Source organism: Fusarium phalaenopsidis, assembly GCF_050370095.1.
Source record: "Fusarium phalaenopsidis strain FUZ10S chromosome Unknown contig_32302, whole genome shotgun sequence".
Lineage (NCBI taxonomy): Eukaryota > Fungi > Ascomycota > Sordariomycetes > Hypocreales > Nectriaceae > Fusarium > Fusarium phalaenopsidis.
In genome coordinates, this window is record NW_028145405.1 from 6,443,929 (window position 1) to 6,466,199 (window position 22,271).

The 22,271-nt window shown below is 52.1% G+C and overlaps 2 protein-coding genes across 2 annotated transcripts; one reads left to right on the plus strand and one right to left on the minus strand.

The window, feature by feature from the left end:
- Positions 1–2,709: 2,709 nt before the first annotated feature.
- Positions 2,710–5,475, minus strand: LRP88_09325 (uncharacterized protein; the record flags this gene model as incomplete). The annotated part of the gene is made up of 1 exon (XM_083245813.1): positions 2,710–5,475. One exon carries the CDS (start codon positions 5,473–5,475, stop codon positions 2,710–2,712), a length of 2,766 nt encoding a protein of 921 aa, XP_083100307.1.
- A 3,368-nt stretch (positions 5,476–8,843) lies between these two features.
- Positions 8,844–9,281, plus strand: LRP88_09326 (uncharacterized protein; the record flags this gene model as incomplete). Its single annotated transcript, XM_083245814.1, has 1 exon — positions 8,844–9,281. One exon carries the CDS (start codon positions 8,844–8,846, stop codon positions 9,279–9,281), a length of 438 nt encoding a protein of 145 aa, XP_083100308.1.
- Between the last annotated feature and the right edge of the window lie 12,990 nt (positions 9,282–22,271).

Sequence of the window (22,271 nt, forward strand, 5' to 3'; positions counted from 1 at the left end):
ATATCCCTCATGCGCAGACTTACCCATTCTTCGAGCGGTGGTGGCAGAACATCGCGAATTCCTGAGACGCTGGGTCGCTGCAAGAGACCTGGGGCCTATCGAACTCTCCATAAACAAACAGGCTTTGTCAATGGAGTGCTTCACCCACCCACCACATCTCAGTGTCCTTGGGGACAAGATCCGCAGAGTAGTCGGTAGGATCAGAGATGCATGGGCAGCTCTTGTTCCAAAACCCAGCCGGGTCGGTCTGTTAGACCTACAAGGCTCCATGGCTTGCTACGATGGTTTACTGTGTGACCTCGAAAGCGAGCAAAGACTTGTGGCTGAAGACACAGTCATCCATGTCAGAGTTGTGCGTATCTGGTGTTATCATACTTAACCGGCAATTCTTACTGACTTGATGACAGAAACGTCAGCGATCTCCATCGCCCCATGTTAGCCGTAAACGCCGCAACGGTAGAGAGCAAACTACGACCACGCTCTCGAAGCCAACCGCACACATACCAAGAAGGCACCACTGCCGAGACGAGATGTTTCGTGGGCTCTTGGCTATGACTTATGGGCAAAGTAACTGCCCTGGCTTTGTCGCTCACCCTAAAGAAGGAGAGCTTTATTTAGCATACCGGAAGCAGTCTCAATGCTGGCTGGCAGCCCTCCTCCTTCCCCAGGCCGACCTGGCTGGAGTCGGCCTCTCAGGAAGCCTTGAAACTCTCGGGCTTCTTGAGAGTCTACCTTACTCCCTTACCTTTGATGTTGGTACACGGAAGCTTAAATGGAGAGATGGGTATGAAGATGGCGGGCCCCTCTCATGCATGCAAAAGTTTCCTGTTGCCTTCTTCACTGGCCCGAGCTTCCCAGACAGCGGCGCAGTGGACTGGGTGGCCGCCAATGAACTTCGAATTCTTGACGAGTCATGCTTGAAGCCCTCTCTCATTCCACATTGGAGAGTGGTGAGGGCTTTTCTTGAGAGACGAACTGTAGCCCGCGTCGTAAGGGACAGAATTGGAGAGTCTCCCTCGTCTACTGGTACGTCGCATAGCCTCTGTCAAACGCTGGTAACACTTGTGCTTACAAACAATAAAGGCTATCCTGAAACCTATGACGCCCCAAGCTCAAACGGCCGGGATATCTTGCCAATGCCTCGAGCGACTGGAGCCAAATCCATCGCCATTGGGTCAGGTGGTCGGTTGCAACTCGTCTCACAAGCAAGTTACCCTTCCTTCCCTATACCCTCCACCACAAGCGGCAAGACGACCTTGACAACAATGCGGCATTGTGAAATATCAATGGTCGCCCAATATCCTACCACTCTTGACCTTGTGGACGCACCGGTCCCGCCAGAGCCTTATCACCTCCCTCCAATAGAAAACAGAAAACAGCCGGCCCGTCCTCCATCACTGCCTAATCTAATAGAGATACACATGGATGTTCCAGGGACTCGCTTTGGTCTCTTTGAATGGCCTGAGGATGTCCCACAGCGCATATTGGATCTGCTCGCAGAAAAATCTGCAGTGAAGGGGGTCAAACCTCTTCCCAAAGACTTCAGCAACTCGAGAGGTCTATTTTGCTGCCCGTTGTGCCCCAGAATCAAGGAATACGCGCGCTTGATCTTTTTTACGAAGCATCTATGGAAACATTAGATGAGTAATATCAGACTTTAGTTCTGTCACACTGCATCCTCTGTGAAAATTTCGCTGCTTCAAGCGCCGCTTAATAAGCTAGGGGAGCCATTCCCTTAGCTTTCATAACAGAGCCAACTCGAACCGAAACGCATAAATCCCCATGTCCAGATTCGTAGCCTCCAGTGTCGAATCAGGTTATGAGTTGATCTCCTGGGTCCCAGTTGGGCCGTCAAGATAGAGGGCTCAGGCAGGTGGCTGTGTCGCAAGATGCAGTTGGTTGGGGTCTGCCAGCCGGATATTTAAAGGCCGGTCACCCCCTTCTCCAAGTCAACTCGTTCTTTACTCCTTCATCTCACTCCCTCTCTCACATCACCATGGACTCATCAGTGTCGTGTGTTTGCCAGCAAGACTCCAACTCTGTCCGACTTGACGTGCAAGACCTCGTTCTCAAGCTACAACAGGCCATTGCTATAAGTCACTGTGCTCGCCGCAACACCTTCCCAAGACCCCGAGGCATCAGTTGCCATCGCCGTCGCCAAAGGCGCCAACCTGCGGGACGTTCGAAGCCCACTCGGTACAACGACAAGTACATTTCAAAGTCTCCATCAAACACAAACACCGAGCCCACCTTACCTCCCAACAGAGGAGGTGATGCCTCCCAGCCCCCCGATGTTACTCCCAGGTTTTTTGATGTCGATAAGATTCTCCATGAGATTCTCCACGAGAGTCTCCTTGGGATTCTTGACGGGATTCCTTCTGTTGAGGTATATCAAATCGACCTAACCCAGTGCGAGGGAAGTGAGGGTGTTGAGAAAGCTGTCAACTCAGCGGTACCAGTCAAGATGAAGCCGCGTGAGATGCGGGATGAGTAAGGCATAGATGGAGAGTGGAGGGATAGAGGTGATAGACATTCTTAATTAGTCGGTAGCAAATAGTATAACATCTTGTCAATTCCATTCTTGACGTCGTGTGAAATGTTGCTGTGCATAGGGTAGGTGGAAGTGCTCCAACGCACGGGCCACAACCCTAGTGGAATAGGTGAGTGGCCCGTGCGTTGAAGGATCCCCATGAAACATTAGGAGATAATCTAGTCATCAACCACTTCAAGGTACGACATTAGCTTATTCTCATCCAAGCTATCCCAGTTAACTTGATGTCCGTCCCAAGCAAACCGCACGCTCCGTGATCCTTCCACAGCTTGTTGGAAAGCCACACCCGCTTTCAATAGAGCCTTCGAGACGTGATTGTCAAGCAAGGAAGCAAGACTGCTCAACTCATCCTCACTAAGGTTAAGACACTGCGTCGGACTGATCTTAAAGGGCTCTGTGTAGTGATGAAGAAAGGGTAAGATCCCTTCGTTGCGATCACATATTGCTATCCACTGCTTGCCCTTGCTGCAATGGTGCTCGTAATTCTTTTGAGTCCAATGTGTTCGTTGGAGGACTTGCTTGATAAAGGAAGAGTCATTTCGCATCCGGCCTTGCCGATCGGCTTCCACCTCCTTGACGAGGCTAAATTGGCTTTGGCGCACAAGATATTTGCAAAGAGTATCCATAGAAGCATATTTGTCTACAAGCAAGACTCGATGCTGGATACGAGAGATAGGATCCTCACCGGGTAAGGGCACGTCCTCGCGCAGACAAGCCTTTCGATTCCAAGACTGGACCATCAAGTGGAACTGTTGAATGGCGAGGCGGCTTGACATGGCACAGGCAAGTCTCAAGACCCGCTCGGTGGGTAGTTGATCGGCGCGGAGGGTGGGAACTTTGCAGAGCAGGTTCTCGGCTCTGAACTTATCCACAAGCTCCTGCAAGCTTTCAGGCGTTACTCGAGGCGTCTCCTTGCCGTTGGCTTGTCCCGTCTTTGCCTTCTTCTCTTCAGACACTGCGTCGGCCCAAGACCCTCTTCTCCTCTTTGTCGACTTTTTTTTCGCCAGTACTGCTGATGGTAAGGCCTTCCTGGGAGGATCAATGCACCTGGCGTCGTGTAAGGCATAGACAGGAGCCATGTTGTCCTCTTTACAATACACCACCTTCTGGAATTGTATCTCTCCTTCACGGTCGGCAAAGTTCATCGACCGAGATACGCAGGGCCCGTAATTCACAATGCCATGTTGCTGTCCTGCTAGGGTCACAATGGCTTCCCCGGGTTTACCAACCATAATCTTGTAGTCAATGCCCGCTCTCTTGAGCGTCGCGGGGGCAATTAGCACACATTGATGACTGAGCCCTTCAGAGCATTTGGTGAGGTTCCATTTTGCCCGAGCCCAGTCACGGCACTTGGAAATGTGGTGCACCTCGACGACAGTCCATAGCTTGTAACCGTAATAAACCTCGTTATATGAGCACAAGCCATGATGACTCCCGTCAGCTTCGTCTTCCCAGGTCCCGTCTTCTTGATGAAACCGGTTTGCAGAACCGTCGAGGCCAATGTGATGGTATTCTGAGTGCAGATCTTTGAGATCTGGATTCCCAAGGATGGCAGGTCCTGGGTTAAGAGCCTCGTTAAAGGGGGTGTTTTTTAGATGCCCGATGATGTATGGAATGGAGTGGTCTGGCGGGTTATCGATGAACCTATTGAGGATCTCCTCGGCTTCTTCAACAGTCGGTTCTCGGACTGGCTCGGAACAGAACTTTGACCAGTCAAGACTGCACTTGCCCTCTAAAGCGAAGACGTTTGCGTAGCCTTCACCTTTGGGGCCAGCCTTGAATTGAACGCCTGTGTGCCGACAGTGCGTATAATCTACATCAAGCCCCTTTTGGATTTCCGCAGGGTCGATGCCAGACAGAGGGACAAAGACTTTATTGTCGAAGTCGGGGTCAGACATGTATTTATGAAGCACCTGCACGAGACCTTCCCCCATGTCAGCCGCTGATATGGTGAATTTCGATGGCGAGTCTGGTGCTGGAGCATCTGGCGATGTGAGGGGGGTGTCCGAGGTGGTTGGAGGGGATGTGTTCTCGGTCGTGTCGCTGCCTCGAGAGTTTGGCGTGGTCGGGAGCTGCATGGCTCTTTCTTCGGGCGTAGCGCTATTGGACCGCGATTGCGTGCCGACCTGTGCGCCGGCGGCCGTGGGCTGTGTTTGCTGGTTGGTCTCGGTCCTGTCGTCGCCGCTAGATGGAGATCCCCTGCCGACTAGCATGCCGCCCGTGTCGTCCTCCGGGGCTGAGAACCGTGCCGATCGGTGATCAGCGGCGGCAGACCCGACGTTGCCTTCTCCCTGAGCCGCATCGCCCATGACCACGTCGTCCTCCGGGACGCTTGCTTCTGTCTCCGCCTCCGGAGTCGTGGCCGGAATGTCCCCTTGGTCGTTGGCTGTGGCCTGCCTGGATGCGGATCGGGAAGCACTGGCCGCAGAAGCCGCCGCGTCAGTGCCCCCAGGTGGTGATGGTGGCACCTGCTCGCAGTCTCGCATGGATGTGTCTTTGTCTTTGTCTTTGTCAGAGCCACCGCTTGATGGATCTCCGGTGGCCTCAGTGCTGGTGGCCGAGTTGTCGCCGTGGGCGTTTGCTGGGGCCTGGTCCGGGCTACCCTCATCGTGGCTGTCGCCTGGGTGAACCGGCGGTTGCTGGGTGTCATTCCTTCTGTTGTGTGCTTCGATGTCGTCTGTTTGGGACTGAATCCTCCCTATCTGGTCCTCAAGAATGCTAATGTGAGTAATGATCTGCTCCGCCCATGCCGGCGGTTTATCTTGCTGCATAGCATGTCGAATGGTAGACCTCTTTGACCGTCTCTGTGGTGTTGGTTCAGATGGCAAGTATGCCCTGATGTCCTCAAGGAGCCGTTTCACATTGTTCAACTCGTTCCGAAGCGAACGAATATCTCTCCAATAGGGAGATTCAAGCTCGGACATGATTTTAGAAAGATGCGTGGTTTAGAAGGTGATATTGGCGAAGTGCGCCAAGTAGCTGGTGGAAAACAATGAGCGAACGAGGCGCGGCTTGATGGCAGGGGCGGTTGTTTGGTTAAGTACGATGAACCTCCGAGGCTTATCCGAGGGCACCCTGGTCTCTTGATCCGAGCACCACTTGCACCTTTTGCCACCTGCCCCCAGCATGCATGCGACCGTAGAGCACCCCGCGATATGTACAGCAGGCCCCACTCTGGGTCATGGAAGAGATAGCCGATGGTTGCATATTAAACGGAGCTCTCTTCGTTCATCTAAATAACCCTGATCCTCCACTACCCCTCTCTCTTGAGTCTCTCCTCTGTGAGTTCTGAGAATCTTGTTCTATTACTCTCTGTTTCTCTTGTCCTTGACCTCTCTTGTATCTCTGGGTATCTCTCACCCAAAGCTCTCGTCAAATCTGCTGCCGTTTTCTGCCCCTACGCTCAGGGCAGGCGTGCCAACACGGCCGCGAGTGTCCCCGGCAACTTGTGTATGTTGATGTGGTTGATCTCCCGCTTCTGCCCGACGGCAACTGCTGATGGCCCTGAGCTGGACCGCGTGCTTTAACTACCCTTTCCCTCAGCGATGATGAATATCACCGCACAATAATCACCTGCCCAGGCAAGTAGTGTCTACAGTGCACACCGAGGCCATATTCTAACAATAGGAACGAGCCAATCTAGTTAATAAATCTACTTCTTTTACAGACGCTGCTCCTCCTACGACTTGATCACACTATCAAGCATGTTTCGTGCCATTCTTGCCACCTCCCAAGGATCATCGTCCTCTTTTGAGTCTTCCAAAAACTTCTGGACGCCTTGGACCGCTCTTCTTGCCATCCTCTCCGCTCCTTGCGTTCTTTGTTTCTTCCTTGCAGAGGCCTCAGACCCTTCGTCATCTGAAGCACGACGGCGTCGTTTCGGTTGAGGCGAACCGTCCCCATCTTGCAAGGCTCTCTTCCGTTGAGGCACGTCAGAGCGGACAGGCGATGCCGGGGGTGAGGCTGCTGGCAATGAAGCTGAAGCGGTACGATCTGCCATGCCTAAGTCAGTCATCAAAGTCATCCGGGCTCCCGCTAGGGCCTCACCCTGTCGTTGGCTCTCTGGTCTTGCGATCTCGGCGGCTTGTTCATTGCCATGTTAGACGTCACCTCATAGACCGGGGAACGAAATTACTCACGATTAAAGAAACCAAACAATTCATCAAACGCGCTCTTATGATGCGGAACAACTCTGCTCAACTCGCTCTTAACTTTTCCCTCCAGACTTGCCATCTTGCCGCGTAGCATGTGTTCCTTCACAGAGTGTGTCATGCCGTCCAAAGCGTCTTGCCAAGTCAGTTATTTTCACCATAATTGTCTCTAAGGTTCGGGTACTAACGACTCTTGTTGTCGTACCAGTTGTTTTTAAAGGGGATGTCCGCCCAGAAAGGTGGCGCTTTCCCCTTATATGAAACGGCCGACCCGTTAATGTCGAACAATGAATTCATGAACGCCCGGGCGATGATATGTCGGAAGGGTCGAGGGATACTCTCGTATGCCCTCACCGCGAAACCGTGAATTTCTTTGGTGTCGATGCTCTGTTGGAGCAGAACCACAGCGTCTACGTGAGTGGTGATACTAATATCCTCAAGTATTTGAACGTCGACTCCTAGACCTGCTTCTCCTGTTAGAGTACTATAGGGGTGGCTCAAAGGAACGCTTACGCCATTCACTATGCCCCCAAAGAGGATGTACTCCTTTGGTAGCCTGGTTTATTGCCTCCAGCGGTAGCAAGGAATGTTCGCCAACCTGTTCCACAGTGAAAACTACAAATGCACTCTGTATAAGCGCATCAAGAGTGAGCTGAATAGCCTTCACATCCGGATCTTGTTTGAGGACCAATTCGAAAATCCGAATCAGAACACATACAAGTGCTAGTTTACGTTTAGCTTGGATATCCATGCGAAAGGGAGTATTGGTGTACTCACACTCCTTGGTCAAATACGAAATAAATACGTTGTCTACCTCAGATGGCCACCAGCTGAATGCTTTCCCGGACGGTCCTACTTTCAGTGATTCTGTCAAAAGCTGCGTGAAAAGGGCTAGTAGCGCCCTCTTATACTTATTGAGTTGCGAATTCAAGAGACTCATAAAGTCCTGGGGGGACCGAATCTTTCGATTGCATACGCTTGACTTCTTGTCGTTGTAGGCTGCCTTCAAGCGAGCTCGAACCCTGCTGACTTCTGCGAGGATAGCATCTTCGTTCTCGAAGCTGCCTTTCAAATGCCGTCGCATCCAGTTGGTTAGGGTCGTTTCGAACTTGCGAATAGGAGCCTTCTTGACTCCTGTATATCTACCGCGTGAATCAAAACACCTGTCGAGTTTCTGCTTGAGGCGACTCCTAGTCCCGTAATGGACCCGCAATGATTTGTGGAAGGTAGTAGAAGCTATTAAGTCAGTCAAATTTTGGGCTTGCGGGTATTAGGTGGGTTAACCTGATGCTTCCTGATTTACTTCCCACTTAGCCAGCTCGAACACGAGGCGTAGGGCAGGTTGTAGAGCCATCGACATGGGACTTGCAGGGATTTCTATGCCCTCGATCTTCTCGAAGGTCAGGTCTTCGAGGTTGGGCAGTGTCAAGCCAGCCTGCTGCGCGTCGGGGTCTTGTTGAATAACCTTTCTTAGCATGTGGGAAAGCAGAGTGGTGAGCTCTATGCGACGCTGCATTAACAAATTATTCCGTTGCGAGTTCAGGATTCATACCGTTTTGCGTCAGCCGAGAGTCCTTGCCCTCGATGCGGCGTACACCCTCGGGCCAATCCGATAGTGACCCAAACTTCTCGATCCATAACTCGAGCAGCAACCTATTCACCCAATGGCTGCAAAATAGTAAGCCCCGGTAAATATCATTGAGCGCATTTGATGAGCCCCCCCTTTCCGCTTTCACGTCGTACAAGTAGGATCCCCTTGGCTTCGAGATCTTATAATGAGATCTGCAAGTTTCCGCAGTTCTTCCAGGGAGGCCACCGAAGCCCACCCAATTCCCCCTTATACCGTCTCTATCGGATCCATGATACAGGAGTTGAATCTCCTCATCCAGGCCCCAGTACATTGCTCTCTGAACTTCGGCTTCTTTGGGATGATACTCTTTAGTGTGCACCCTTAACTCGAGATCGGTATACTGGTCAGGCGGCCTGTCGCAAGACGGACACTGCCGTAGCTCCTCGGGACAGGCATCGAGGAGATGTGAAAACGATAAACCGCAAGGACACGGCCTTTCGAGCCGGTCCTTGGAGCCAGATTGAGACGTGGGTTTGTTATCCGACATGCCGCGTTCCGATCTATTCGGACGATGAGTGTCGCCGCCGATATCATCGTTGCTGTCGTCTCCGTCATCGTCGCCCCCGTCGCTGCCGTCGTTGTAGTCACCGTCGTCAACCTCGTGGTCATTGACCTGAAACTCATCGCCCGGAACGCCAGACTCGGCGAGTTGAGAGTCACTTCCGCCGTCACTCCCGGCGTCATTCCCGTCCGTACTCTCGTCGTCGCTGTCGCCCTCGGTCTTGACATTTCTCTCCTCGTCGTCGCTGTCACCCTCGGTCTTGACATTTCTCTCCTCGTCGTCGCTGTCACCCTCGGTCTTGACCCTTCTCTCCTCGTCGTCCTCACTATCCTCATTATCCTCGCCATCCTCATCGTCCTCGTCGCCCTCGCTGAGCGAGCTCAGATCGCTGGGCGAGCTCAGATCGCTATCAGAATTGCCATCCGAGTCAGCCTCATGTCCAGGTAGTTCTGACATGCATTGTTCATTAGTATCGCCCATTGTAGCAAGAGCACGACACGAATGGAGGGCGCGGGAGATTGCAGAGCTTCTATTGCTGCAAGAACCAAAAATGCCGAAGTATAATGGCTATAAAGGGTCAAAGATGAAGGGGTCAAAGATGAAGGGGTCAAGGGAATGAAGTTGGGGTGAGAACTGAGGGTTCGCGTTGTGTTCTTCTGTGGACCAGACTGAGAAGAAGAAGATGAGTTGCCACGGGAGGTTGCCCATGAGAATGCAGCAGAGGTATTGGTAGCACCGGAATTGGGCAAGCGCACTGACTCTGGTTGCCTTGTCTTGGCCGAGACGTTCAGCCGCACACTTATTACATGGTAGGGTTGCAGTACATTGCAGGTCCACCTGCAGGGGCAGGGCTCCATTTCTACTAGGTGTGCACGGCTGGCCTGCGGATCTTCAGCCGGTTGGACACTCTCAAACAAGCGGCTCGGTGATAGTGACAAGCGCCCAAGTGACCTCTCAGGGGTGTGAGGAGGCATGTCGACAAGTACCTTGCATGTATGGTTCACTCCCTGGGTGTGCACGCCTGCACACCACGACCAGATTGAGCTCTGAGGGTCCCCAACCCCACTGTCTCCATCTCTCTTATTCGAGCAAGCTCTCTCTGCAAACGGTGCTTCCTCACATTCTCCCTTCCAAAGCGGTGACAAATGTGAGTGAGAGGTGCACTTGTCCTCAATATATCCCCTGACCTGCCGACGAACACAAGCAGCCCGAACATGATTCTCGAGTGAATCACAGCACCCATTCAAGCTCCTTCGACAGTATTAGATCGAGATGACAGGAAGGGATGTGCAACAGGACCGTGGGCTCCGAAGCTCACAGAATCCATCATCATCGAGCCCCAAACAACAGAAGTCCAAACAGAAGTCCAAAAAACGGAGGTTCAAACAACAGAAGCCCAAACAACAGGAGTCCAACCAACCAAAACAACGCCTTCGGTGTTCCCCGAGCGATGCGGAACTTCGGAAGGGCACATTGTTAGAAGATCCGATAGTTATCGAGGCGATTGAATGGAAAGAAGACCCGAATGGAACATCGATAGAAGGTTCGAATGGAACATCGATAATCAAAGAGGAAAACCCAACGGAAAACACAACAGAAGCTCCGCTGCCACAGGTAATTGAAGTGGAGGACCCGCAGTCACCGGTTTGACATCTACTGACTGATTGAAGAACCCAGAACACCGATCTGGCACGCAAGACATGCCGGCGCCCGGCAGCCAGGCAGAGACCTCAGACACAAGCTTGCCCGCCGTCTCCGGATTGACACCGAACCTGGAACTCCCATCGAAGGCGCAAGATGCGCAGGCACCCGGTAGCCAGGTAGAAAATGGGGACTTGCCACAACCAAACACCACGGAACGCCAATCGGCCAAGCAAGACGCGCAGGCACCCAGCAGTCAGGTAGAGTATCCAGCAGCAAGCTTGCCCGCCGTCTCTAGTTTGACATCCACTAACTAATAGAAGAACCCAGAGCCCCCATCAGGTACGCAAGACGTGCAGGCGCCCGGCAATCAGGCAGAAGACGGGGAGCCGCAGCAACCAAACACCACGGAACGTCTATCGGGCACGCAAGACACGCCGGCGCCCGGTAGTCAAGTAGAGCACTCGGGTATAATCTTACCCCCCGCCTCTGGCTCGACATTGAATCCGGAACCCCCATTGGAGACGCAAGGCGTGCAGGCACCCAGCAGTCGGGTGGCATTAGAGGAGTGGGAGCGACAAGGCTCCGAATTAAACCAAGAAGCCATTACGGGGGTTGAAGCCATCGACAGACAAATTACGGAATGCAGAGAAAGACTCAAAGGCCTACAGGGAAAGAAAAAAGATTACATGCAGCAAAAGAAAAAGACCTCGATATTCGGAAAGCGCACAAAAACACCAAATCCTGAAGACCCTCAGGCCGGATCCTCGAAACGTCGAAGGGGAGGAGGCAACTCGAGAGCGTCTCGCCCGTCAGGTCAGCAGGAAGAAGACGGCTTAACAACACACCAGGCCAGGTCCCCAACTCCAGGTGCAGACCAGCCGCCATCAACACCGGCGTCAGATCAGCAGGAAGGAGGCAACTCAACACGTCAGAACGGGCCCCCAAATCCCGCTGGAGCGCCAAAGCCTCGAGGGGGCGTATATTGCATCACTAGTATATTGAATCCATTGAAGGATGACGCCGAGTCAGTGCCCTATCCCACCGAATCCAGTTAGCAATCAAAGGGGTCGCTATCAGTCGCGACGGAGTCTCACCCTTCGACAGATAGCCCGACGAGTGTCCCGCAGCGCACGACAACGCCATCAGCAGGCGCCGCCCACACGGCAGTTGAGTCCTTCAACTTATCTGAGAGTGAGTCGTCATCGCTAGCGGTACTCCAGATACTAACGTTTCCAGATGTCGTCCATGACTCGGCACAGTCAGCCATGTTGCGTCTTAAAAACGATCATGCATATACAAAATGCCAATGCAAAGACAGCTGTGGAGAGAACTGTTCCAACAAGGCATGTCGCATCGCATGTTCCCAAGACACATGTAATGTCGAGGAAAGTCAGTGCGGGAATCGATTGCCGGAGGAGCTCAAGCATAAACCCCCAGTGATCGTGACAGGGGCCGGAAGACTTGGGTCGGGACTCGAGGCCACCGAGAAGATAGCAAAGGGTGATATGTTTTTGTATTACTTTGGACGGTGTGTCGGTAAAGACGAAATGATCCGCTGTCGGAAAGAGCTCTTCGAAGAGGCATACTCTAACAACAATGGATTTATAGTAAGATATTACCTATGTTTTGTGGACACTCTCTAACTGACGATAGCTGTTCTATTTTATGAAGGCCTGCGCTGGTTTGTTCATTGACGCTGCACACATGGGTAATGTTGCAAGATACGCAAATCATAGTTGTAACCCGAATTGCGCCATAGAAAAATGGGTTGTTGATGGAGAGCCGGTGCTGGTCTTTCGGGCGCTGAAGGACATCGAAGTTGGGGACCCTATCTGCTTCGACTACGGCGCTGCCCCATTCATGGAGATCGTTGAGGCCACCCCGGACTTTTTCAGGATAAAATTGTCTTGCCACTGTGATGTGGCGAGTTGCAGATATAGTAAGGAAGTCATAATGGAGGTGCGAAGATGATGGAGGATTTTGAGATGAACTGGATTCCTTTGGCAGTTTCTTGTTTATATAAACTTGGTTAGGTGAAATCCAACAGAGCCCCAAGATCAGAGAGTTGTGTGGCTCACACGGCGACAACAGGAGATCCTCCACAGAGGAGAGCCTCGATGGCAGGGGCAGAGCCATTCAGTTCGTGGAAGCTGCGTCAAATGTCTTTTGGCGCGGAACGCAGGGGCATGAGCTGTGGGCTGCGATGGACCACTGCACGAGGTGCGTTAGCTTACTGGGACAGGCTGGCTGAGCCGCTTGGGTTGCCGCCGACACTGGCTGCTCCTTTGTGTGACGTGCAACAAGAAGCCGCGGCGCCGGGTGGCACCAAGCGGATGTGTCGAGGCAATGTTACAACAAGAGGCAATCATATCGTCACTATTGTTTGATAGTGGTGAATTGAAACTATGTAGCCCCATTGCTCACTGAGGGTGAGTGCTTTGAGTTAACCTCGATACTCCCTGCCCTTCGTCACCCTGCTCTGTCGCTAAGCTTTCGTCGTCGGTTTACTCTTGCAGCAAATTCCCCCTTTTGCAAGACCCATCGTAATTGCGTCTTTCTTTGCCCATGCCTCCCTTTATCAGACCGAAATTCGTCTCGAAAAATGTGCTCGACGACGGGACAGAAGACCATGGGGGAGAACACCGTTTAATTGTATGCCTGTAGATAGACCCTCGTCGAATGCAGCTTCCGTCGTCCCGTCATATTGATGCCCGGCCCTCGATACCAAGGGTCCTAGGCACTCCGTCTCGACGAGGCTGGGTTCATGACCGGGAGATGGCTTCTGGTGTGCCAGTGGGATTATGGGTCCCAAGTTCTTGACTAAGATTGAGTTAAGCATCGGGATAATCTTGGCTTGGTGTGGTGACTTACCCTTTTGCTTCCACTTGCACGAGTAGCATAGAAATACAAACTTGGCCATGGTAATATATACCTGCCAATCTATGAATTGTAAAGTAATCGATAATGAAAAATAGCTGATGCTTAGCTCTGCCCTTAGCATAAATCCTGTGTCCTTCCATACTAGTAGTATGTCAAATAGGTCGAGAATGTGTGCCAATGCAGCATATTGAGGGTTAATGATTACCAATGCGGTGACCAAATACCGTTTCCAAGGGACTTTGGCCTTGTGCTTAAGGTTCTGAAAATGAACACGAGGTTGGCGGCCCATGGCGAACTATGAAGACAGGGAGCAGGGAAGGCAGTTAACGCCTGGCGGCCTTGCCTCATATACCGGCAACTTTCCAGCTTCCACAGGCGAAGGCTGGTGAGAGGGATCTTGAGCTGCACGCCTGTCTGAGACACCCTGGGCCTTGAATGCATCCTTGCTTTTCTCCGAAGATCCTCCCTGCAGTTTCCTGGGGAGCAAGTTTCGGGCTATGATATTTCATCAATAACGCACACCCAAGCTGGGGTGGGTTGCACGCCATCCCTGACCTGACTTGCGGCCTGTGGCGGCGGCAACTTTGCAACAGCGCGGGCCATGGTCCTGTTCCTTCCGTCAGCCGAGCAAGCGCGGGAATGAGAGTGAACAGGCCCTTTCATATATACGGGCCGTGTCCCGGCTGTACAACTATCCAGAGCCAGAATGACAAGACCATGTTCGATCCTGCCACCTACCTATCCGACCCTCCATGAGTATTTCCTAGGGTGTGGAGGTAATCGGTACATACTTAGTAGACTCTGACCAAGGGCGTGTGTGAATCTCTGCCTGCCTTAGTGTTGTTTTCTCAGCTGCCTTGGAGCCTTGCCCTTGGCTTGGCAGTTTCTCCTTGTCTGAAGGTCTGAGGGGTGCATGGTATGAATCAGGCTTGCTTGCTGGTGGTCAGACGGTAATTGATTACGCGTGCGAGTATGGGGGCGGCTCCTGTCACATATCCCGGGCATGCCCCGGGAAGGTCGTTCTCTTCAGGTGACTGCCATTGAGCCTTTTCCTCGGGACACTCTATTATAAGTCCTCCTTCCTCTCGCCTGGCAGCCAACCTCTCTTGCCACCCCAAGTACTCCAAACTCTTCAATAACAAAGCTTATCCAACATGGCTATCATGTCCGTTCTTTCCGCAGTTCGTGAGCTCTTGGATCCATTCCAACGCAGGGTTCGTTTCCATACCTACCGCATTCATCAAATTAACTAAGAGTCAAAGGAACAAGAATGGGCTTGCCTCTTGGCTCGATTGGTCTCCATCAAGGTTGCCATACGGAAGGATCCAGGAGCAGCCCGGCAAATGGCTGCTGACCTCGTCGACGAGCTGCACAGAGACACACCGCAGGTACTTGCTCTTCATCTAGTCTCGGGACTACTGTCTCACGCTGGGATGGGGAGCCGACTTCTCCCAGAGGATCTCGGAAAGCTTTCTCTCATTGTTGATGAGATTCAGAGCCAGTTGCCTCAGTTCCCTCAGTTCCCCCTGACCCAGAATAACCACCACAGTGGGATCAAGGATGCCGGCGTCAAACTTACGCCCACCAACCTCCTTTGCTACCTGGAGAAAAACACTCAGGTTCAAGTGTACTGGCGGGAAATAATAGAACAAGGCGATCACCTTTTTGTTCTCGCGATCATAGAAGGCGCTCTCATTGGGCTTACGGGTAAATTCTGCTTCCCTCAAAATGTCTGTGAGACAGGCTTCCACCTTGCGGAAATGGCTCCGGGTGTCCCCCAATTGCAGGCAGAATATGAGTTCCCTACCACGATGCCAGCTCCGTCTCGGTCATTTCACATGCCGACCGCCGCTCCTCAATCAAAGACGTCTTGGCTACACAAGTCACCCTTCAAATCTCCTTTCTCGACAACTCCTTTTGCTCGGCCGCCAACCAGCAAGGAGCAGCCTCGACCCAGGAAGCTGTCGGAGAAATCGAGCATCGACACACTTGTAGAGAAGCCAGTTGGGTCCGAAAATGACGACAAGTCCTCGAACAAACAAGGCTGAAGGAGTATATGGGACCGAGACCCTTGGTTCTTTTTGCGATGGAGGCTGCCGACTTGCGTTACTTCGCTCTTTTATGCAGTGATAGCGCGACCACACCAGGCTCAAGGATGGGGCTGGGGAGGAGGATGTATGGACCTTCGTTTTTGCACGCAGACCCTCGACTTGAATTCCGTCACTCGTTTGTGTTCTATTTAGATAGCAATCTCACACTCATTTTCATTCTCCGAGAACTCTTTGCCGCGCATCTTTGACCTCTCTGGATAACCCCTTGGCCTTAATTCGAGGAGTGACTTGCTGACCTGTGCGGCTTCCTCGGGGAGGACGAGGGACCCTGGCATGGGGGCAATCGGTGCGCATAGACTCTAGAGGGGGTGTGCCTCTGCCTACCTTAGCGCTGTTTTCTCAACACCCCCGAGCCTCCTCCTCGAGTTGCCAACCCAAGGGACTTCCTTCTGATGGGTCTGGAACGTGGATTGGTGGCGAGATGATTATTGGTCAAAGGCGCTGGGCATGGAGACGAGTTGCTCCGTTGGCAATGCGCGGCTCTGTCACATATACAGACCATCCCCCGGCTCTAAACCACATGGACATGCCATAAGCTGCTTTGCTGATATTTGACTGGAAGGCCTCAATGACTATTGTGCGGCTATGCCACTTATCTACCGCCAGACAGGTCGATCGTCTTCTTGTCTTTCTCATCCCCTTTGTCGTTATTAAGAGGTTTGTCACACCACATACAGCGCCGCCCCGGCTTTGACAACTTCTTACATGTCGGGCATTCTATCTTCTTCCTACGTCTGATAGTTTTCGATCTAAACACTTCCTCCTCAATTTTCTCCTCCTTATTTTGTAATTTTAACACTTTCATTTGTTCCCAGATAGCCAAAATATCGTCACCTTGGGCCTCATTGCCGTCCTCAATGGCTATGTGGCTGCCGTCTTGCTCGGGTTCCTTTGAAACCAGGTGTTCGTCATTGTTCAGAGGTGCTGACTGCAAGCTCTTGGCCAGCGGAGTGTGGTCAACCTCCTCGTCGGCTCTCTCGTTGTCGTCGGTCTCGGCTTGTCGAGGACTCTTGCTCCGTCTAGTGTTGAGAATAGTTTCAGGCCTTCTCTTTCTGGGTTCCCTCCCCTCTCTGGGGTCAGGAATTTGAAGGTAGGCTTCGTCGTTGCTCATGTTGGATTGTCGCGGGATTTGTGACTGGGTTGGGGATGGCAAGGCAAGTAGTTGACTCTGAGGTGGCAAGGTGCAATGGTGGAGCAGGTAAACACACAGTAGTTTGCAGTGGATATATGCCTGTATTTACATCTAGCAATGGGAAAGCTACCCTCTAATCGTCGCGCCGGCTCGTGGCAGGCTTTATACACTATGCTCCTCTTCCCCTAGCTCCCAACCTGTCTTGTGCGATTCCTTATCCTTTATCATCTCGTGTAATTCCTCCAGCGGAAACTTAGCAGTATGCATACCCCAATTAAGCTCCCTGGGGAATGGCGGGTCATCTGGAATGACCACCTTCGGGACTGATGCCCTAGTCAAAAGATCGCGGGATAAATCAACGAGGCCAGTCTCAACGAGGATCCCATCAAGTGTGATAATTTTCCCCGATGCATCCCTGGCAACGGCTGGAAACCCAGGGTCGACGTAATCGCTAAACTTGCCAGTTCTATCCTTCACCCCCAATCGCAATCGAAAATGGAGGTGATATACGTAGTGGTCACAATACCATATATGTCTGGCCGGGTCCAGTTTCCTCGTGTGACACCAGGTCTTGCTGTCAGACACAAAAACCAGTACGTGACGGTGCTCTGGCATCTGGATGTGAGCTAGTGTCATGATCAGCCTAATATTCCTGAGAACGCAAGCTTCGTACGTGCCTGGACTCGTGATCAAGGATCGGACGCCAGAAGCGAAGGGCTGATTCCAAAGCAAGTACCCTACCCACGCCACTAAGATGATCAACACAGAAGCCAACAGGGCGATGGCAATAACCTCCGGAGACGGAGACATCGTTAACTCGGCTTGGGTCTTGGTGGGGTTTTTGGAACGCCAGTTGTGTCGTACGCGCCGCGGCCAAGGTTGTACGTGCCGTGGCCAAAGTCGTACACGTACATGGAGTGAGGGCGGTGAAAGAGAGTGAACAAGAGGGCTTGGGCGAACCAGGTCGATGTGCATGTCGTTGCCTTGTGGGTTTTAAGTGATTATCTCTCTGGGATTTTTTTAAGTTCACGCCCCCCACAGAGCTCGAATCGGTTCACAGGGCGTCCTTAGCGCGGAGGGTACTGACTGAGGTACAAGATCTGACGAGCCGGGAAACAAGGGTCACTGCTCTTAGCGCGGAGGGTACTGACTGAGGTACAAGATCTGACGAGCCGGGAAACAAGGGTCACTGCTCTTAGCGCGGAGGGTACTGACTGAGGTACAAAATCTGACGAGCCGGGAAACAAGGGTCGCCTCTTAGCGCGGCCTGAAATCGTAAATCTTACAATTTTTGTCAATCCTACAATTTTTGTCAATCCTACAATTTTTGTCAATCTTACAATTTTTGTCAATCTTACAATTTTTGCAGATTTGCAATTTTTGACAGTTTTGCATTTTTTTTTTTTTTTCCAATTCCCTCCTATACCCCCATTCTCCAGCCGAGGATGGTCCTCGACAAGCACAGCGAGAAGGCAAAACTCGACAAAGCAAGAGAAGCCTTGAAAGATCTCAGGAACCATCGTAGCAACAGAGCACTCATCTCACCACGCGAGGCATTCAGACGCCGATATGCGACCCAAGAGCTTCTTTCCCTTGATATCAGGCTATTTGTTCATCTCATCTTTCGCCTCACACCCACGAAACTCGCCTCGGTCTTAGCCGCGCCCAAGGTCACCGAGGGGCTCCAGGTTACCCCAGAGGCTAAGGGGGACTTCCAACAATTTCTCGTCATTCATAAATCCATCGAAGAGAAGGAGCCCTTCTTCGCAGAATTATTCCTCCATGGTATGCTTGTTTTTATGCCTATTTATCCCGACTGTCTAATAAAGATCAGAGTGCTCGGCACAACGATTGCGAGACCGTGTTGAGTCTGAGGGGGGGCACATCAATCCAACCTCTCCTTTGATTGCTCAAGCCCTGGAGTTTGCTCCAAAACACCACAGGTCTCGGTCGCCATGCCCAGACAGTAGCCAGCCGGATCAGAAGAAGCGGCGATTGGTTGACAGTATGGAAGACCACTCGTCAGACCTTGCGAAAGACAACCGAACTATGCCAGCAGTTGAAATACCAGCGGTATCCCTTTCACCCCAACAACCCGTCCAGCTTGGCCAGTCCGTCGACGCAACCTCCCTCCAAACGAAATCTTATCTCGATCTCCATGAGGCTGCTCTCTTTACCTTTCTATCCCCCGAGGCGCTGTCCACAGATGAGGTCGCTCGTTTTGTCACCCCCCACCCATTCCCATCAACCTCCGGACAACGGTCATGGCCAGTGAACGATGAAAATGTCGCATATCACGTCTCTGGGGGTCGAAATGGTGGCGGGGGCTGTGATACGAATCACCTCCCCAACTGACAACGCATTGCCGTCGAGTTCTGGCATACAGTCTCCCCACGCCTGGACAGGCACTAGGTCGGCTGTGGATGTAGTTTTCGCGCTGAAATCACGTGGACCTCGCAGTCGGACCGCTCCTAGTTTCTTGGAGTCCGTCAGTTTGAACGTGTAACATTCGGATTGCCAGCACTGACTGTATTGGGCGGGATATCCAGGGCGTGGATGAGGGGTTTGGCCAGCTTGAGGAAGTCGGGGTCTATGCAAACCTCGTGACCCCCTTTGGATTCGAATCTGGCGTCAGTTAGGAAGGCCCCGAAGGCCCGTAACTGGTCCAGAGCACTCTGAGAGAGGTCAAATCGCCTTGGGTATTCGTTCATTTGGCGCGCAGGATGGCGGCGTTGGTCCCCATCAGTCTCTTTTTTGTTCGCATCGGCAGACAGTTGGAGGGGCAGCATGGGAAGGTGGGGCATAATCACGTGACTTTACATGTATCATGTTTTTCAGCGCCTGGCGTGAGGAAATAAGAGATTTCAAGTCAAGAGCGAGTGTTTTCCTAGCTATGCCTTAGGACAATAGGAGTGCGTAAAGTCCAAACAAGACCAACTCTGCCAGTGTCGCCGCAGATGTTTTTTACAAGCTCATAACCTGTCAAGCGCGTCGTGAGGGGCTGGACAGATCGGAAAATACTTCGACCGTTTCTTTTGGGGACGAGAACCTCATGACCCTCTTGGTGCCTGACGTGCTTGCCCTAACCTCATCCTTCTTCAACTCATTCAATGCGCCCGCTTTCTTGATTCAACCCTTCGCGTGATTCAGCCGTTGTTCACTTCGTCCCGCCGTACTGGCCACTTAGCAACGACGCTGACCGGGCAAGTTGTCGCCCCAGAGCTTGAAGCAACTCAAATGGTGAATTGCCAGAACAGTAACAGGTACACCGACCGACTAACTTCTGGATAGGACAGCAGCGAAGTTCCTCGAGACAAGGAATTCCATTTCCAGGGTTATATCACCGTGAACAGCGATATTGCTGTTGAGGTCGTTCAAGGCCGTGTCGGGGTCTTTGACAAAGATGGTGTGAGGTTATGGGGAGTTTGGCCACCAACACACACTCAGAAGACTGGTACGGCTGCGTCAGGATGCAAGATCGAGATGCTTGAAAATGCTTGTATTAAAGTAAAGGATGCATGATGCCGGAGCCTTGAATATACCCATTGATTCTACATAAAATGCTGAAGCAATGAGTGGTCCTGCGCAAGCATTACACCATCGAACCTCGGAACCTTCAGTTTAATCGTACAATCTCCTGTTACCCGTATATCCATCGACAAGCAGGCAGTTCGCTCCAGGTTAAGTGACCTTTCTACCATATATCCTTCAGATCTTTCGACTAGGCCCCGAATGTAGGCAAAAACATTATCCAGATCACAGAGCTTTAACCCCATGGCTGAGGACCGCAGAGAGATGATGTTGTACAAACTGTCGACATATTCATTATCAAAGTCGCTGACACGTGTTTGGTTGACGCTGTCCCCTTCAAGGAGCTGCAAGATCTGTGACCTCTTCCAATCCGTCGTATATTCCTCCACGCAGGACGACCGGAGCGAAGATGTTGGTGTTTGGTTCCGAATGAAGTCAGGTTCTGGCTCCCCGGAACGGTGCAGCTCGGTCGTCTGCTTGAGCATCCCGGGCGCGTTTTGCCCATTTGGGGTGCGGGGCCAGTGCCCAACAGGCTGATGAGTCATTGCGCCCTCCACACCAAGCTGAGATGAGAACGAGGGGTTTTGCCGCCCCAGGCTCATCGCGCTGTTTGTGAGGTCGTTGATGTCGCCCCCCCAAAGCGCCAGGTTTATTTCTATCCGGCGTTAGCATAGATGAAAGACAGTCCTTATTAATACGTTCATACCAAGGAGTACAGCGCGGCCCCAATCGGGGTTGATGCGTTGGATAGTCTTCCAAAATAGAATCCAGTCACAATAGTACTTATCCTCAGAATTCCCAAGCTCTATATGAGTCTCCTGCAAGTGGGTGATGGTGCGGCTCAACAGGACAGGATCTCGTTCAATTGCTTGCCACTGAGACAACTTGAAATATCGTGCAAGATAGATGACGCTTGCGATAGGTAGGCTGGCGAGTGGTTCCTCGCCGCCATATCGTGCTTGTGCAATGTATTGAATGAATTTGGCAGCGTGATAGCCACTGTCAACCTTCCTGCCTGCCTTAGCACATTGTAAGGCCACCTCAGCGGCTTGCCTTTCCTTTTCCGAGCGCACTCTTCCTCGCACGGCGTTGTTGTTCTGGAGCACAGCACGGCTCCTCTCGCGAGCTTGCTTAGCCCTTTTTCTTTGTGCAGAGATGTGTGTGTTGGCTTGACGAGGTGGCATGCTTATGGTGGGAAGAAGGTCATAGGGCGGAGGTACTGATCACAGTACAAAAGCTGCTTTGGAGGGGCAATGAGCCTTTTTTATCCCGAAACCTGATTGCGCCTTTATGGAAAGAGCTGGCTTGGTGGGCCCCTTATCCTTGCTAGCCTCTTTTTTAAGGCGCTTGATTTGCTGCCCCCTATGCACGGCGCTTCCAGGAAGTTGTAACTCACATGGGGTGTAGTCCTGTGCCTCTGGTAGTCCAACCACTCGCGGAGGCACGGCAGACCTTGTGGTCGACGATCGATGAAAGGCGGGTCAAGCATGAGTCTCAGTGGTTAAATCACAACATTGTTTCGTCGACAGCCGCAACGACTAGGCCAGTCTCTCCCGGCAGGGAAGACGAACCTCATAGGTCGGACTGACACGCTGAGCTATCTACGGCCCGAATGATTCACTCTTGACCACATCATTCTTGTCGCTCTGCTCCTTGGCCTTGCGCTGCTCCTCCTTCTCCCTGGCGTTTCGACAGTAAGGACATTCAGTATCGAAAGACGGAGACCATGCTCTGGTGCAGACAGTGCATACAGTCAAGTGCTTTTGTTGCATGCAACGAGACCTAGCACTTTTTTTGCAGACAGGGCTATGGAGGTATAAGCTCATGCGTTTCCAGAGACAGGAGGAGTCGAACCAATGATGGGTGCTTCCCGCTGCGAGCATGGCGAGGGATTTGCGCGGGTTTGGATTGGCTTTGGAGCTGCGCTTAAGGTGAAGGGTGATGAAGGGTGAAGAATGAAGGGAAGAAATGCCAGCGCAACTGCAGGGTATTTAAATGCTCAAAGTCATGGATGTATGTCTGCTTGCCGCCTTGCGCTGCAGCCGCCTTTTCTTGGAATCCGTAGTGTCCAACTGGAAGAGTGTGGTACGCCTCGGCAGCCACGGGATGCAGTTCACCGATGGGCGAGATTTATCAGGA